We start from the raw sequence: 15,709 nt of genomic DNA, 5'->3' as shown, positions 1-15,709 counted from the left end.
ACGTACATATACGTATATGCATGTGATACGCTGTATACGTATATGTACGCGATACGTTGTATACGTATATGTAAGTGAAGTGTAGTAGTAGAGTATCTTGTGAGGCGGCACGGATAAGTACCACCACCTTGCCTTTTTCTGCCATGAGGCAGTAATGCGTTTCGGTCTGAAGGGGGGTCAAACTTGGTTCTGTAAAAGCTGAGACTTAGAACTCATGTCCCAAGATGGATGGCGGCATTAACTTGGTTGCTGTCTATAGGCTCCGAGGACCACTCACAACCAGGTGGTCAGTGAGGTCATCCATCCATCTTAGTAATAAAAAAAACTATAACGGCTATCCCATTCTTCACATCGGAATGCATTACTGCTCCGTGAGAGAAAGACAAGATATTAGTAGCTCGGGCTGATAATCACACTTAACAACAGATTTTCAGAACCAAGTTCAATGAGCATAACTTAAATTCCCAGCTTGCAAATAAACATTTATTTAAACTCATATTAATTGAAGACATGAGTGGATGAAGGGGATTACATTACAATTTGATACAATTTGTTTATTTTGAGCAAACCGGCAACAAACTTTTATTGCATTTTGGTCGTACATAACTCCTTCAACACATGCAATTTCTAAAAATAGCCTTTAAGCCCGGCGTTTTAAGGTCTAATATGGCTTATAGGCACATAGCACCTACATTCAATGTAAAAACTCAAAAATTTTAAAACTGGTACCTAACCCCTTCACTCATGTCTTCAATTATAATAATGTAATAATAAATACGGATAATTTTACCCTTAAAGCTAGAACGCGCTTTAGCTGAATTTTTTTTGTTTGGCTACAACCTCGTATGGCTTAAGGCATACAAAAACAAATGCAGGCGCACCGATGTCACTCATCTCGGCTTTTAAGTGTTGTCTTAAGAATTTAATGTTTGTTAGAGTGGAATTAAAGTTCAACACATTTACGGCCACGTACGAGCCGTTACGAAACATCTAAGGAGCGATGCTTCCTAAATATTAAAAAATAATAAACACGCATGACAGATCTCTGTCGGCTTTTCACTTGGGGCATCGAATGATTAACGGCTTATTTTTTTTTAATAGCATTTATATATAGAATGAATTTCGATTTCAGGATGACGAGTCGATTGATAAATTTGATTATTGAACATGCTTGCTTACTCTGTTTATACATATGAGTAACGGAATCTCTCCGTGCGTAATTAATTTTACAAACTTCTGGAACATCGATTAAGTTGAAAACTTGCGCACGTACCTAGGAGGTCAATGCAATTATTTTATTACTTTGGTCATATATCCTGACCATGATTTAAAATTATCACGATTAATCTACTCATCCAAATTTATAACATACTAGAGGTCCCGCAGTAGTCGAAATTCGACTATAATTAATTGGAATTGTAAGTTTGTACACTATTATGATTGTATTTTATACTTCTATAATCATAAATTTCGCCAAGGCTACACTATAAAAAATATTAACAAAGACAAACAATATTTAATCTCAATTTGAAAGCAGACGTCAAGAACAAAAGTTTGACAATAAATAGTATGCATGCGTGTGTGCGTCAAATACATAGTATGTAGTGTGTGTAATGTTTTCTTTGTTGATTTAATGTGTCTATTATGCATTATTTGAAAAAAATATTAGCATTGTGCACTTCTTCTCTATGTTCTCGATAAGTGTGGAAAATTTCATACTCCTCCGTCCGCGCAATTTTCGTAAAAAGGGATACAAAGTTTTTGCTTCACATATTAATATATAGATATTAGCATAGTTTTCCGATTATTTGGGTGTAAAATTCAAGCGATTCGACTATAGCAATCGAGACATTGAATAATCGAGAAAATTAGCATCGCGTATCGCGTCATTATGCATCTTTTTTTTAGGCTATTAGGCCATGAACTTTTGCTTCTTAATTATTACGTCTGTTTGTAAAAGTTTGTTAATCAAATTTTCTTGATTCTCAACTGCATAATTAGGCAATATAAGTCAAAAAGTTTAATCAATGTGTTTCATTAATACAATTAATCCAATCGCAACTAAACACTGTTTCACTTTGATTAGATAAATTACTTGAGCGGAAACAAAATTACTTTTACAAATTTCATCACTTTACGGTTCAAGTTAATTTATAACTATTTAAATTGACCCTTATTTATAACATTAGTAAGGTTCAAATAGCAAATTAGGTAAAATGATGATTAGCTGTCACAGGAAACTAAACTTAATTGTTTGCTGTTAAGACGGAAAATTGAGCACATTACGTGCTTAGATAGTTTCCGGTGTATGTGTAATTATATAGTTTCTTATTAATTGTTTTAGTGGCAGTTTTCATTATGAGTTACAATAAAGTTAATTGGTTTAGTTTCTCACGGTGAACATAATATTATTATAGTTGCGATAAATTGACTTTTAAGGAATTCATAATTTTTAAAATATAGCCGATAAAATTTTGTAATTTAGGTGACAAGTCGTTCTAAAACATATTTAATATATTTTTAATGAAAACAATAAAAATCGAACCACTTATTTTTTTCATTTGTAATGACAAAGAATTTAAAATTAAAATTATCTATTTATTTTATTTATGAAATACACAAATGCAATAAAATATTAGTTAAAATATAGGAAAATAAAATTATAAAGGAAACTGATATTTTTGATATATGATAAGAAAATGAAATAAAAAAATAAATTGATTTAAATATATTTTTATTTACTGTCTGCTCATATGTCGTGTTAATGGTGGAAATTTATTGCGTTTTTGTTTACCTCTCTTTAATATTCTATTTGAATGTAATGTACTTTTAGCTTCCAAAAAAACTATTAGCTTTCGAGTGATCACTCTTAAAATTATTTTTTAACTTTTCGACCGCTAACCGTCTATCCCCCAAAACAACTAACTACAACCAAAAACTAAGCCCTTAGAATGTAGGCATCCTTTGAATGCCATAAATAAATACTCTTCTGTTCTCTTAACAATAAACATGTCATCAGCTAACTGCTGCCGTCGATGTGCAAAATGTTTTATTTATGATATCGCCGACTGGCGCGGGCGGAGACGTAGGCGGATGCTAATTCTCAACAGATGCTTCGATTATTACATTGTAATGAGAATTTCGCAATATGAGGTAAACGTACATAATACTTTTAGAAGGCATTCATGATGTCAGACGGATCTAGCTTGAGACTTTCAAAGTACACGGCCATTAAATTTGAATGTTGAAAATTATTTCATGAGTTTTTTATTTTTTATTTTTTATTGCTTAGATATGCCGACGAGCTCACAGCCCACCTAGTATTAAGTGGTTACTGGAGCCCATAGACATCTACAACGTAAATGCGCCACACACCTTGAGATATAAGTTCTAAGGTCTTAAGTATAGTTACAACGGCTGCCCCACCCTTCAAACCGAAACCCATTACTGCTTCACGGCAGAAATAGACGAGGCGGTGGTACCTACCCGTGCGGACTCACAAGAGGTCCTACCACCAGTAATACACCAGATACAAAATCAATGTTTCTTTTATTTTTATTCGTTGGGTAAACGGTCTAATAACACTTATCTGGTGTTACCGAAGCCTATGGAATTGTGGCTCGCATACCGCCACCCACCTTGAGAGGTCAAAGCGTCAATAGCATCGCTTAATAGCTTGCTTTCCATCCGCATAACTGATCCGTGGCAGAAACAAGTAGGATAATGGTTCTTGCCTGTGCCGGCGAACCAAACGCCATTCCACGAGCAATTAAGAAAATTTATACAATTTACGAATATGATTAATGTATTAATTTTAGTAAATGAGACAGGCAGAAAAAAGGCAATAGAAAAAAAAAAAAAAATTTGGTAGACAAATGACCCATATGATAATAACACGTAAATAGATTGAAATTAGATAGGGGCTTTTGATATACGGATTAAGTGAAGTAAATGCATGTGCAACTTCAATTAGTTTATAATTGGTTCCGAAATCAAAACACATTAAAAATTTCCAACGAAATTATTATCATAAAAAGTGAAAACGTTATTTTCCAAGAATCGAAAGCTCGTCACGGCTGCGGTTTGATGTTGGCCAATTCGAAGCCAATGTTCAGCCACCAAATATGGCTAATCTTAATACGGGCAATTTCGGATGATGGCTTGTGAACTTTTATTACCTTCAGTAGATCAATGTATCTTTTATGAGTACGATATGATTTTTTTCCCTACCTATTCGCCGGTTAGCCTTAAGGGACTATTCCAACTACGCCCGGACGAGTAGGCAAGATCATGGGCTCAACCTGAGAGAATTTGCCAACACTACCTCCAGCAAGAGCAGTGCCTCGCAGAATCACCACCGGATCGGTCTCGCGATGAGAAGATCCGGTGAGAAACTCAGTGGACTGTGATTGTTGGCTTGTTACGAACCCACGTTAGTACGAATTTATTATTAAGGCAAACTAAATATCGAATATTGGAGAAACAACAGAATTGAAAATCGAATCTGGTTACTACTATCGATAAAAAATTAGCTAAAAGTTTAACAGAAAATCTATTAACATTAGACTGATTGACTAAAGGAAACACAGATAAAATGTCACGCATATTGTCGATTTGTAAATATCTCACAATGTGAATGTCGCCACCCATGAGATTTTTGAGATCGATGTTTCGACTGTATTACATAAGAGCCCTTCGAACCGGAACGCACAATTTATAAATAGGAAGGTTGGTTGTATCTATCTACTTAGATATGTTCATATTACGTACCTACAAGATAAGCAAATTTATTACACCCTCTTATTCCTTCATCGTGAAGGTCATTCATCAAAGCGCGTTAGGTACGTACTTAGAAAAAATTTGAACCGTCAAGTACTGACATAGTTATATCCATAGTTATATAGTAGTAGTCCACAAATGCGGCTGAACCCAAAAAAAAAGTTTTGTTAAAAATTATTTCCTAGTAGTAAACATAAAATTACGAGATCCATTGCAACGTGAAACTCTCGCCTTAACTAGCAAACATTGGCCCAACTTTCCAATTTCCAATATGGATACGTGACAAAACACGGCGAATGGATCGTTAAAATTCACTATAAACTTAAATAAGTGTCACCGACAGCAATGAATCCACCATAAACTGAACGAACGATCGTCTTGTCACTTTCCATAGTAACAAATCGAATTTATTACGAATTTTGTTTCGCGATCACCATCGAATTGTGATAGGATACGTCTGGCTGACAGCATATTAAATAGGCGGCAGCGATTTATTAGAATAACGTTTAAATATATAAAAAATCGCTTTGACAAAAGAAAATAATGTATTATTAATATAAAACACCTTGGTTATAAAATGGTGTCCCTCGGATTATCTGAACATTATCGTCCAGGGTCTATTGATCCCTGGTGACATAGAAGTTACAGTTATCGGAGTGGGTGCCGAGCAAATGCCTTTATTTTGGGCACTCACTCACACTAATTATTAAATTTTAGTATGAACATGCAAACATGACTATTCGTGACAGGGAATAGAAATCGCACAGGCGCAGCCCGACAAATTGGGTCAATCAAATACGTACCACACTATAAACCCCATTCCACGAAACCCTTCACGCGGCCAATGATCGGAAACGCTGGAAAGATATAACAAAAAATAAAATCCTGTATAAGAATGCAGTGAGGAAACGACGCGAGGAACATGCGAACGCGGTATTTTCGGATTACCTCTATCTTGGGCGAGTGCTCACAAAAAGAAGTATCAACGTCTAAGCCTCTTTCTGAAACTTAGTAATTCTGCCCATCTAAGCTAACAAAAATGTACCCACATGAGTATGATAGTTTATTACCACACACACTAATTAACTAAAACAGACTTCCCAAGAAATCCATTACACATAAATTCAAAGACTGAAGATTCCTTAAATTTCAATGTCAGTTTACAATCTAAACATTTCAACCGCAGTACACCGGATCTTAAACACCATATAAAATGCGAGTCCACAACGCGCAGACAAGTGAGGATCGTCGTAAAAATGTCGTAGACCATGGTTTATGGGAACCCCCATGAAGATCCGTGAATTTGTATGAGGCCGTTGGAATGCAGTTCTTATTGGTTAAAAGATAGGGTACGACTAGGTTATGTTTGCTTTTTGCAAGACCCTAAATATTGTCTATAAAGAAATCTCTTCACGTTTATTGGAAATAGCTAAAACTATTTTTAAGGCTTAATTTCCTCTCTATTGCTTACATTAACAGTTTTTTTAAATTTCGAATACTGTTTGGTTTTCGTGGTTTTTACAGCTTAGAGGCTATGAAGATTGTGATGTATATTCTAGTATTACTTATAACATAATGATTGGAAAAATTATATAGAATCGACAGATATTAACCAAAAACATATTTCCTCATAATGCTCAATACAAAATTCAATGAATAGAGAGCAAGCCTTTTTAGACCTTAACACGTGACGTTCAAGACTCAATTGAAGTCACCACTGTCCTGCCTGGGCATTGAATATTTACTTCATTTTACGACTTGTTATGTAGGTCGGTAGCTTCAAACCTACAGACTCAAAATATGTCTTAAAAACTAGTGAATATGCAAATTTACCACGCCATCCTAGTTAACAATCTTCAAATCTTCAGCTTTTTATAAATATGCGCGGGCAAACTTAATCCGTGCCGTTAAAAATAGTCCAGACAAGAAACACTGTCTTGTGTATTTCCGACAAGAAACAGTCTGAAGGGCATCTAATTTATTCTTCTACCTTATATATCAAGGATTGTAATATTAATGTCTTGGTGTGGACATACTCCCAAAATCATTTAATAAAAGTTTAACAATCTATTGACTCCCCACACTGCACATGCACAGAAATACTAACAATGTGCGTGCCTCGTCTCAAACCTTAAGTTTCGAATTTCGAATGAGTTAAATTAGTGGCATTATCTTCATCATCACAATCACGTTATAACTTTATTTTTTTTAAAGTATCATTTTACTGCAAAACAGTTACACTAAGTATTTAAGAGGTCATCAGTCGGTAAGCTGTATAGGTCAGACTTCCGGCCCACACGGTGCGGAGATAAAAGAGATTGCCGAGATATTAAGACAGCGATCAAAGTAAATGAGCGAGCGATTTCGTTCATTTTTATAATAATTAATTAATTGGAACGTGTTGTTTTTTGACTCAGATAGACAAATGATGTCCTGAGTCGGATAGATCACTCCGATTGCTCGATGCTAACTTAGCTTATCCTTCCTACCGGAACGTATTACTGATTCACCGCGACTACTGACAGGATAATGATGAGGATCCTTCCTGATCTGTATCTCATCTTATAACCAAAAATAGCTTTTGAAATTAATTAGATATTTAAATTAGTAGTACTAGATCATCTGACGACCTTACGAAAGAAGCGACCGAGTCGCAGTTATTGCACGGAAAAGACTATTTAGGGCTACGAAGTCGCCCTTTTTTCCTGATGCTATTATAGGTGAGCAAGCCTCAACTCTACCAGGTGGAAAGTAATTACCCTCTTCATGGATTTCAACAATACAATGACCACTGCGAAGTCGCTCTACTCAAATCTCCTTTGATGCAGGACATACCTACCATACCATACCATATCGTACTACCATACCATACCGAGACACAGCGGATGGATGTTCATTGTAAGCCCAAGTTCATTGTATGATACGTGGCAGGATTAGTACGTCCTGATGGTGTAGCAAATATTCTAAGTATCGGTTATTATTGGTATTACCGATTATTAAACCACAATTATTACATAAAAAAAAATCGCTTCCGCTTATGAACATACCGCAGAATCGCACTACAAGATTGCATCAGATAGGGTGTTCAGATCAAGGATTATTGTATAAACACTTAATACCTCATCCGCGCTTGTCTTGGTCACTGTGTGAAGTAATATTTTTCATGTCACTATGACGTTTTTGTGTCGACCACACATTGGGTGTTCCAACGTATTTCTTAAACTCGAATATTGATTAAACCGGCTGTTGCAAGTAATTAAAATTTCTGACCACATTATAGTTAATACTTTATATTTATAGTTAACTAGCGACCCGCCCTCGCTTCGCTTCGGAAACATTAAAACACACATGAAACCAAAAAAATAAAAAAAATAAAAAATTTAAAAAAAGTAGCCTATGTTCATCAGGGACAATGTCGGCTTCTAATGGAAAAATAATTTTTCAAATCGGTCCAGTAGTTTCGGAGCCTATACGAAACAAACAAACAAACAAATCTTTCCTCTTTATAATATTAGTATAGATAATTTTTACTGGTGTTAGGACCTCTTGTAAGTCCGCACGAGTAGGTACGTGAAGGAGTAATGCGTTTCGGTTTGAAGGGTGGAGCAGCCGTTGTAACCATACTGAGACCTTAGAACTTATATCTCACGGTGGGTGGCGCATTTACGTTGTAAATGTCTATGGGCTCCGGTAACCACTTAACACCAGGTGGGCTGTGAGCTCGTCCACACATCTAAAAAAAAAAAATAAAAAAAACAGGAAATCAACTGCTTCTGTTAATTTATTTTTAATGATGTAGAGAGGAAAATGTTGCAGTGAAAAATGTAGAGGAAATCTATCGGAAAACGAAACAGCGCATGTGGCATTAACAAAAGCATCAGGTTTACATTTATTAATGTAGCGTTGTATTTATAAGACGCCTCCGTGATCGCCCACGAAAAACATGTTGAAGAAAAAGAGGTTTTCTTATAAATTGAGTTTATAATTGAGAAATAATACACCAGCTGCAGCAAATGCTTAGATGGGTGGACGAGCTCACAGCCCACCTGGCGTTAAGTGGTTACTGGAGCCCATAGACATCTACAATATACATCTACAATCATCTTCGAGATATCAGTTCTAAGGTCTCAGTATAGTTGAAACGACTGCCTTATCTTTCAAACCGAAACGCATTACTGCTTCACGGCAGAAATAGGCGGGGTGGTGGTACCTACCCGCGCGAACTCACATGAAAAGGCTTCCAGGACATCAGCAATACATCGTTATACTATGTTGTAAAGCAACATCGGAAATACAAGATGAATTACACACCTCCTATCCATCTTCAGACTAATCTAAATGATTTCCTCAAAACAAGCCCATCGGTCATCAAAAATACTGAGAAATATTATCTTCCGAATGTCTGATTTGGCGTATCGTACACCATCTGTTTTGAAACCGGGTAACCACAATTTAATTTGGGAATACAGGAATTTAATCATGTTTATGTGATCGGGAGTGCGATGCAAATTAAATTTATTGAGTGGCGTGTCTGTAAATTTTTTGGGATGTGTAAATATTTTTAGAAATATGAATAGGCCAAAACACTTAAGTAACGTTTTCTTCCCGAGCTGTCAACGGGTTTTAGTAAATTTTTTTAATGGCTTTGTATTGTAGCTATTGACGATGTTAAGGAAACAAATTTACTAAAAGAAAAATCCGATAAAATAAATTTGATTTAACAATAATATTTATCAACATTTTTTTTTCCTTTCTTAAACAGGAAAAATCCAAAATTTTTAAAGTGAATATCAAAACAACAGGTATATTTTAAAATAAACACGTCATCTCAATCCTGCGATGGCTATTACCGACGCAACCCTTGACTCTCGGTCAGCGACCCACATGCGACAGACTTGACCTTAGTCAATAAGTAGACCAAAATCAACAATACTGATTAGATAAAAGGAATCCCGGAAATCTTTAAATATAAAAATAAAAAACTTCAAATAGAAATTATGAAATGAATATCGATAGGTAGTGAGTGAGTCACGCCTTACGTGGAATCGATAACAATTCATACTGATGTACTGGCTTGTTTCAATACTTATAACAGTGTGGCCAGATTATTTATAGGAGTTATCGTAATTTACGAAAAAAATACGGTTTGTTTTATCGTAATTTTTTTGGGTGTTTTAATTTCTAGACTGGTTTATAATTTTTTTTTAAATTATCATAACTAAGTTCTTCGGTCTCAACTGAACCTATCATTTATTTAGTTATATTATATGCTTCAAATGAAAAGAAGGGAATATCCATATAAAGATCAAACATATACTCTTACATGCCAACTGAGTTTCTCGCCGTATCTTCTCAGTGGGTCACGATTCAGATCCGGTGGTAAGATCTGCGAAGTACTTCTCTTGCTAGGGCTAGTGTTAGCAAATTTTCTCAAGTTTGGCCTGTGAGCTCACCTTCCCGTCCGGGCATAGCTGGAATAGCCTCTTAGACTACCAGCGAATAGATAGGAAAAAAACATGTACATGATAAAAATTGACATCTATCCTTTGAGATTGGATGTAAATCTCAATAATAACGCACTCATTCTTGAGACTAAAACGCATAGATGATTCGCGATGGAAAAATACGATGGTGGTAGACCCATGAATAACCCTAAATAAGAATTACACTATTTTGACTCCACAATCCTAAAACCAGATAGAGAAACTACCAAAGGTAAATCTAGCAACATTAATTTAAATCGGTTGCACTTTTCAGTAACAACCTATTGTTTTGCTTCGCCGAAGGCCGTTCTGCGGCAATGCAGTTTATATCGATTCAGATAAGATAACTGAATAAATACGACTCTCTTTAAATAGAAAAATCATGCCATTTCTAGACATAATTATATCTATGAGTCATTTTCTTAAGGATACGAGAATCGAGGAAAGACCGGCAGTGCGCGTTGATGACGTCAGATATTTGCCGAAAATCACGATTGGTCATAGAATGTTTACTTGGAAATGTTGTCACTTCTAATCAGACTATTATTTATGTAGACGCCAGTATTTCTTTTAGTCGAAATACACATTCAATCGTTTTTGTTCTTACGAGCTTATGATAGTTAATTAGTTTTGTGGTAAATCAGAAAATGTAATACTTTATTGCTTAAGGCTTATACTTGAAGTCGTCGTGGCCTAAAGGATAAGACGTCCGGTGCATTCGTATGTAGCGATGCTCCGGTGTTCAAATCCCGCAGGCGGGTACCAATTTTTCTAATGAAATACGTACTTAACAAATGTTCACGATTGACTTCCACGGTGAAGGAATAACATCGTGTAATAAAAATCAAACCCGCAAAATTATAATTTGCGTAATCACTGGTGGTAGGACCTCTTATGAGTCCGCACGGGTAGGTACCACCACCCCGCCTATTTCTGCCGTGAAGCAGTAATGCGTTTCGGTTTGAAGGGTGGGGTAGCCGTTGTAACTATACTGAGACCTTAGAACTTATATCTCAAGGTGGGTGGCGCATTTACGTTGTAGATGTCCATGGGCTCCAGTAACCACTTAACACCAGGTGGGCTGTGAGCTCGTCCACCCATCTAAGCAATAAAAAAAAAAAAAATACAGACAGCACTTAAATATATTATGTGTCTATGTTTTAGTTGCCGGTGGTAAAAGCTGACAAACAATCCTTCAATCAGTTTTGATAAGGAAAAGTATGTTATTCAAATTTAGACAAAGTGAATTCAAAGAACCTTTCTTTGATCCTAGGACTTTGATCCTTTGATAGTACAAGCACTATCCCGCACTTCCAATAGATATAGCCCACTAAGTTTCTCGCCGGATGTTCTCAGTGGGTCGCGTTTCCGATCCGGTGGTAGATTCTGCGAAGCACCGCACTTGCTATGGCCGGCGTTAGCAACACTCCCGGCTTGAGCCCCGTGAGCTCACCTACACGTCAAGGAGAAGCTGAAATAGCCTCTCAAGATATCAGCATAGGTAGGAAAAAAAATCCCGCACTTCTGGTAGTAAATAAATCAATACATTTCAAATTAGACTTAAATTATCATGGACACCCTGTCGTGAACTAAAATACAGTAATTCTGCATCATAATGTTTTTTTGTGAATGAAAACTGTCATAATTTAAGACGGAATAAGATTAATGTGATTGTTATTTAATACTGGAAATAAATCGAAAATTCCATTTCAAATACATTCTTACTGGTGGTAGGACTTTTTGTGGGTCCGCGCGGGTAGGTACCACCACCCCGCCAATTTCTGCCGTGAAGCAGTAATGCGTTTCGATTTGAAGGGTGGGGCAGCCGTTGTAACTGTACTTGAGACCTTAGAACTTATCTCAAGGTGGGTGGCGCATTTACGTCGTAGATGTCTATGGGCTCCAGTAACCACTTAACACCAGGTGGGCTGTGAGCTCGTACAACCATCTAAACAATAAAAAAATATATAATATTTTTACGTATTACTCAAGTGACATTCAATTTAAATTGACGACCTTATCACTATATTACAGTGTTAGCCATTTTAGAAACGAAATACACAATTATCATGACATAACAAATATAAGTAAAAAAATAACAATTTTATTTACATTGTTATACATTCGTGAACTAAACGTGACGAACAAAACCAACGTGTAGCACAGATTATGTAATTATAACAATGTTGAATGACAGCACAGATAACAGCTTCTACATATTTCCCTTAATTTTTTAAGTCGTGCGTTACGTGACCACTCGGAGGTACGAAGATAAAGAGTCAATGGAAGCGACATGTGCGTAGGTCGTATGTAAGCTACAGTTTTTTAAGGTCAACACGAGACGTCCAGTCAAGACATCCTAAATATAATTTAAAAGTTTCATACAAGTTAGCTCTTGAAAAATACCGTTTAAATTCTTTTGGAATTTCATGGCAGCAATAAAAGGAAATAATTTCACGAAAGTTGAAGTCGTCGTGGCCTAAAGGATAAGACGTCCGGTGCATTCGTATCTAGCGATGCAACGGTGTTTGAATCCCGCAGGCGGGTACCAATTTTTCTAATGAAATACGTACTTAACAAATGTTCACAATTGACTTCCACGGTGAAGGAACAACATCGTGTAATAAAAATGCAACCCGCAATATTATAATTTGCGTAATTACTGGTGGTAGGACCTCTTGTGAGTCCGCACGGGTAGGTACCACCGCCCTGCCTATTTCTGCCGTGAAGCAATAATGCGTTTCGGTTTGAAGTGTGGGGCAGCCGTTGTAACTATACTGAGACCTTAGAACTTATATTACAAGATGGGTGGCGGCATTTACGTTGTAGATGTATATGGGCTCCGGTAACCACTTAACTTCAGGTGGGCCGTGAGCTCATCCACCTATATAAGCAATAAATAAATAAAAAGTTAAATCAGCGATGAGCTAAAGCCATGATAGCGAAATTGTAACCAGACTTTTATTATGTCAATGATACTGTAGATTTTTTCATTCAAATTAGCGCGGATGTGGTGGCGGATCCAGCTAAAAACATTAGACATCCGTGAAACTCACCGCTATCGGTGACGCGTCCAGTGATTAAAGAAGGCGAGTAACGACCACCGCGATAAACACTGATAAGTAATCTCACTGCTGGCCGGCACCTCCAGCATTTGCCTATGCGCCTCATACATCCGTGGTCACGTTCGATGTTCGAAAAATTTTCATTAGCATCCAACTAAAACACGTCGCTTCTATAACACGTATAATCTAACAAATTTAAATGATTGTCGTTTGCTTGCTAATAAAATTTCTAGTCGATCTCCATCGAAGACCATAACTGACAGTAACTTTTCAACGTCTTTATGGCGTAGCGCGCTCGGAAAAACTGTTATTTAATCGTGTTAATATATTGAGAGGAGCCGTTAATAGTTCATGATCGCGTTTTACGGTATGAAAGTTAGTGATTCAGTGTTGATCTCACGATGCGCGTCGGTGTGCCTGTGCTTTGTGCTGATTTTTAGTGTTTAGTGGTTTTATAAGAAGTGTTTATACAATGAGCGTTCCAAATTTGAGCGCCGATCAAATAACAGGTGATGTTTTATTATTATTATTACATTAAATTTTTGTTTTAAAATTGTGAATTGTTATTTGTCGAAGGTCGTTAGATGTTAGAATTGTTTTTCATGAATTTTCTTGGGTTTTTTTTGTTTGTGTTTATTATTAAAATGATCAAATAGTCTCGAGCTCGATTCTGTGTAATGCGGCTATCGGAATCCATATAATCTGGATTTGCGACCAACATTTTTTTGAGAATCCATATATAAATAAGTAGAAGATAATTGAAGATGTACCTCCTACGGACGAATTATAGGAAATAGGAGCAACGTCTAGAGGAAGTCAAAGCTGCATCTACTCTTCTTCTAATCAGTTCTTAACGTTATTGAATCCTAAAATCGCATTTTTTTCACCTTATTTCACTAGGTGGGGTCAGCACAGCAATTTTTTCTCTTCCATTCTCTTCTATCAGCCGTCATCTCAACACTGACTCCTCTCTCTCTCATATCGTCATTCACACACTCCATCCATGACTTGTTCGGTCGACCTCTTCCATTGCTTTACTATTTTTATACGTCTCCTAGTCACATGCATCTTCTCTCTACGCAGCACTTGTATACCACGCTAACCGTCCGCTCTTTAATTTATTGACTATCGGGGCTACTTTCACACTTCCTCTGATATACTCATTATTTATCTTGTCCATTCTTGTCACTCCACAAATCCATCTCAACATTCGCATCTCTGCCGCATGCACTCCTTTTTCAAGTTTTACTTTCGTCACCCACCATTCAGATCCATACGTAAATCCTAAAATCGCATTGACACTTTAATAAAATTCAGGCAAACATCGAATACCACGTGTCCTTCAAAAATAATAACAAAACAAAAACGTTCCTTATTCACAAGAATTCATGAGAACTAGAGGCCCGCAGTAGTCGAAATTCGACTATAATTAATTGGAATTGTAAATTTGTACACTATTATGATTGTATTTTATACTTCTATAATCACAAATTTCACCAAGACTACACTATAAAAAAATATTAACAAAGACAAACAATATTTAATCTCAATTCGACAACAGACGTCAAGAACAAAAGTTTGACAATAAATAGTATGCATGCGTGTGTGCGTCAGATACATGGTATGTAGTGTGTGTAAAGTTTTCTTTATTGATTAAATATATCTTTTATGCATTATTTAGAAAAAAATATTAGCATTGTGCACTTCTTCTGTATATTCTCTATAAGTGTGGAAAATTTAATAATTCTCCGTCCGCGCAATTTTCGTCTAAAAGCGATACAAAGTTTTGCTTCACGTATTAATATATAGATACAATAATGATTATGTTCTAAATTGGAAAGTTTCACTTGACGTCAATTAAAACGCCACAGAAACACAAATGGCGTACTTCGTTATCTGTTCGTCTAATTGTCGAAAGTAATTACTGTTTCGTCGAACAAAGAAAAACGTTCGGTTGACCGCTCGTTACCCGCACCCGAGGTATTCGTAGACGAGCAATTTAAAATACCTTAAACTGCATTATTAATAACCGACAAAATAATATGATACTTAGAAAATGCTTTAGGAAATTTAATGTATATATGTATGTAAAGAGAAGTCGTCGTGGCCTAAAGGATAAGACGTCCGGTGCATTCGTATGTAGCGATGTACCGGTGTTCGAATCCCGCAAGCGAGTACCAATTTTTCTGATGAAATACGTACTTAACATATGTTCAAGATTGACTTCCACGGTGAAGGAATAACATCGTGTAATAAAAATCAAACCCGCAAAATTATAATTGGCTTAATCACTTTTCGTAGGACCTTTTGTGAGTCCGCACGGGTAGATACCACCACCCTGCCTATTTCTGCCATGAAGCAGTAATGCGTTTCGGCTTGAAG

The 15,709-nt window shown here is 36.3% G+C and overlaps 1 protein-coding gene across 3 annotated transcripts in view; it reads left to right on the top strand.

Annotated features, from left to right (window-relative positions):
- Positions 1-15,709, top strand: part of LOC101737427 (rho GTPase-activating protein 7) — a 371,551-nt gene that overhangs the window by 271,838 nt on the left and 84,004 nt on the right. The window contains exon 1 of one of the 3 annotated variants that reach the window (XM_062669353.1): positions 13,409-13,836. The exons of the other annotated variants lie outside the window; for them this stretch is intronic. Within the exon in view, the coding sequence (XP_062525337.1) occupies positions 13,800-13,836 (37 nt within the window). The 5' untranslated portion in view covers positions 13,409-13,799. Of the gene's footprint in view, positions 1-13,408; positions 13,837-15,709 lie in introns of those variants that run through there. 3 annotated transcript variants of the gene reach the window in all.

This window comes from Bombyx mori, chromosome 7, assembly GCF_030269925.1.
Source record: "Bombyx mori chromosome 7, ASM3026992v2".
Taxonomy (NCBI): domain Eukaryota; kingdom Metazoa; phylum Arthropoda; class Insecta; order Lepidoptera; family Bombycidae; genus Bombyx; species Bombyx mori.
The sequence above is the reverse complement of the archived record's forward strand: the minus strand, read 5'-3'. Positions and strand labels throughout refer to the sequence as shown.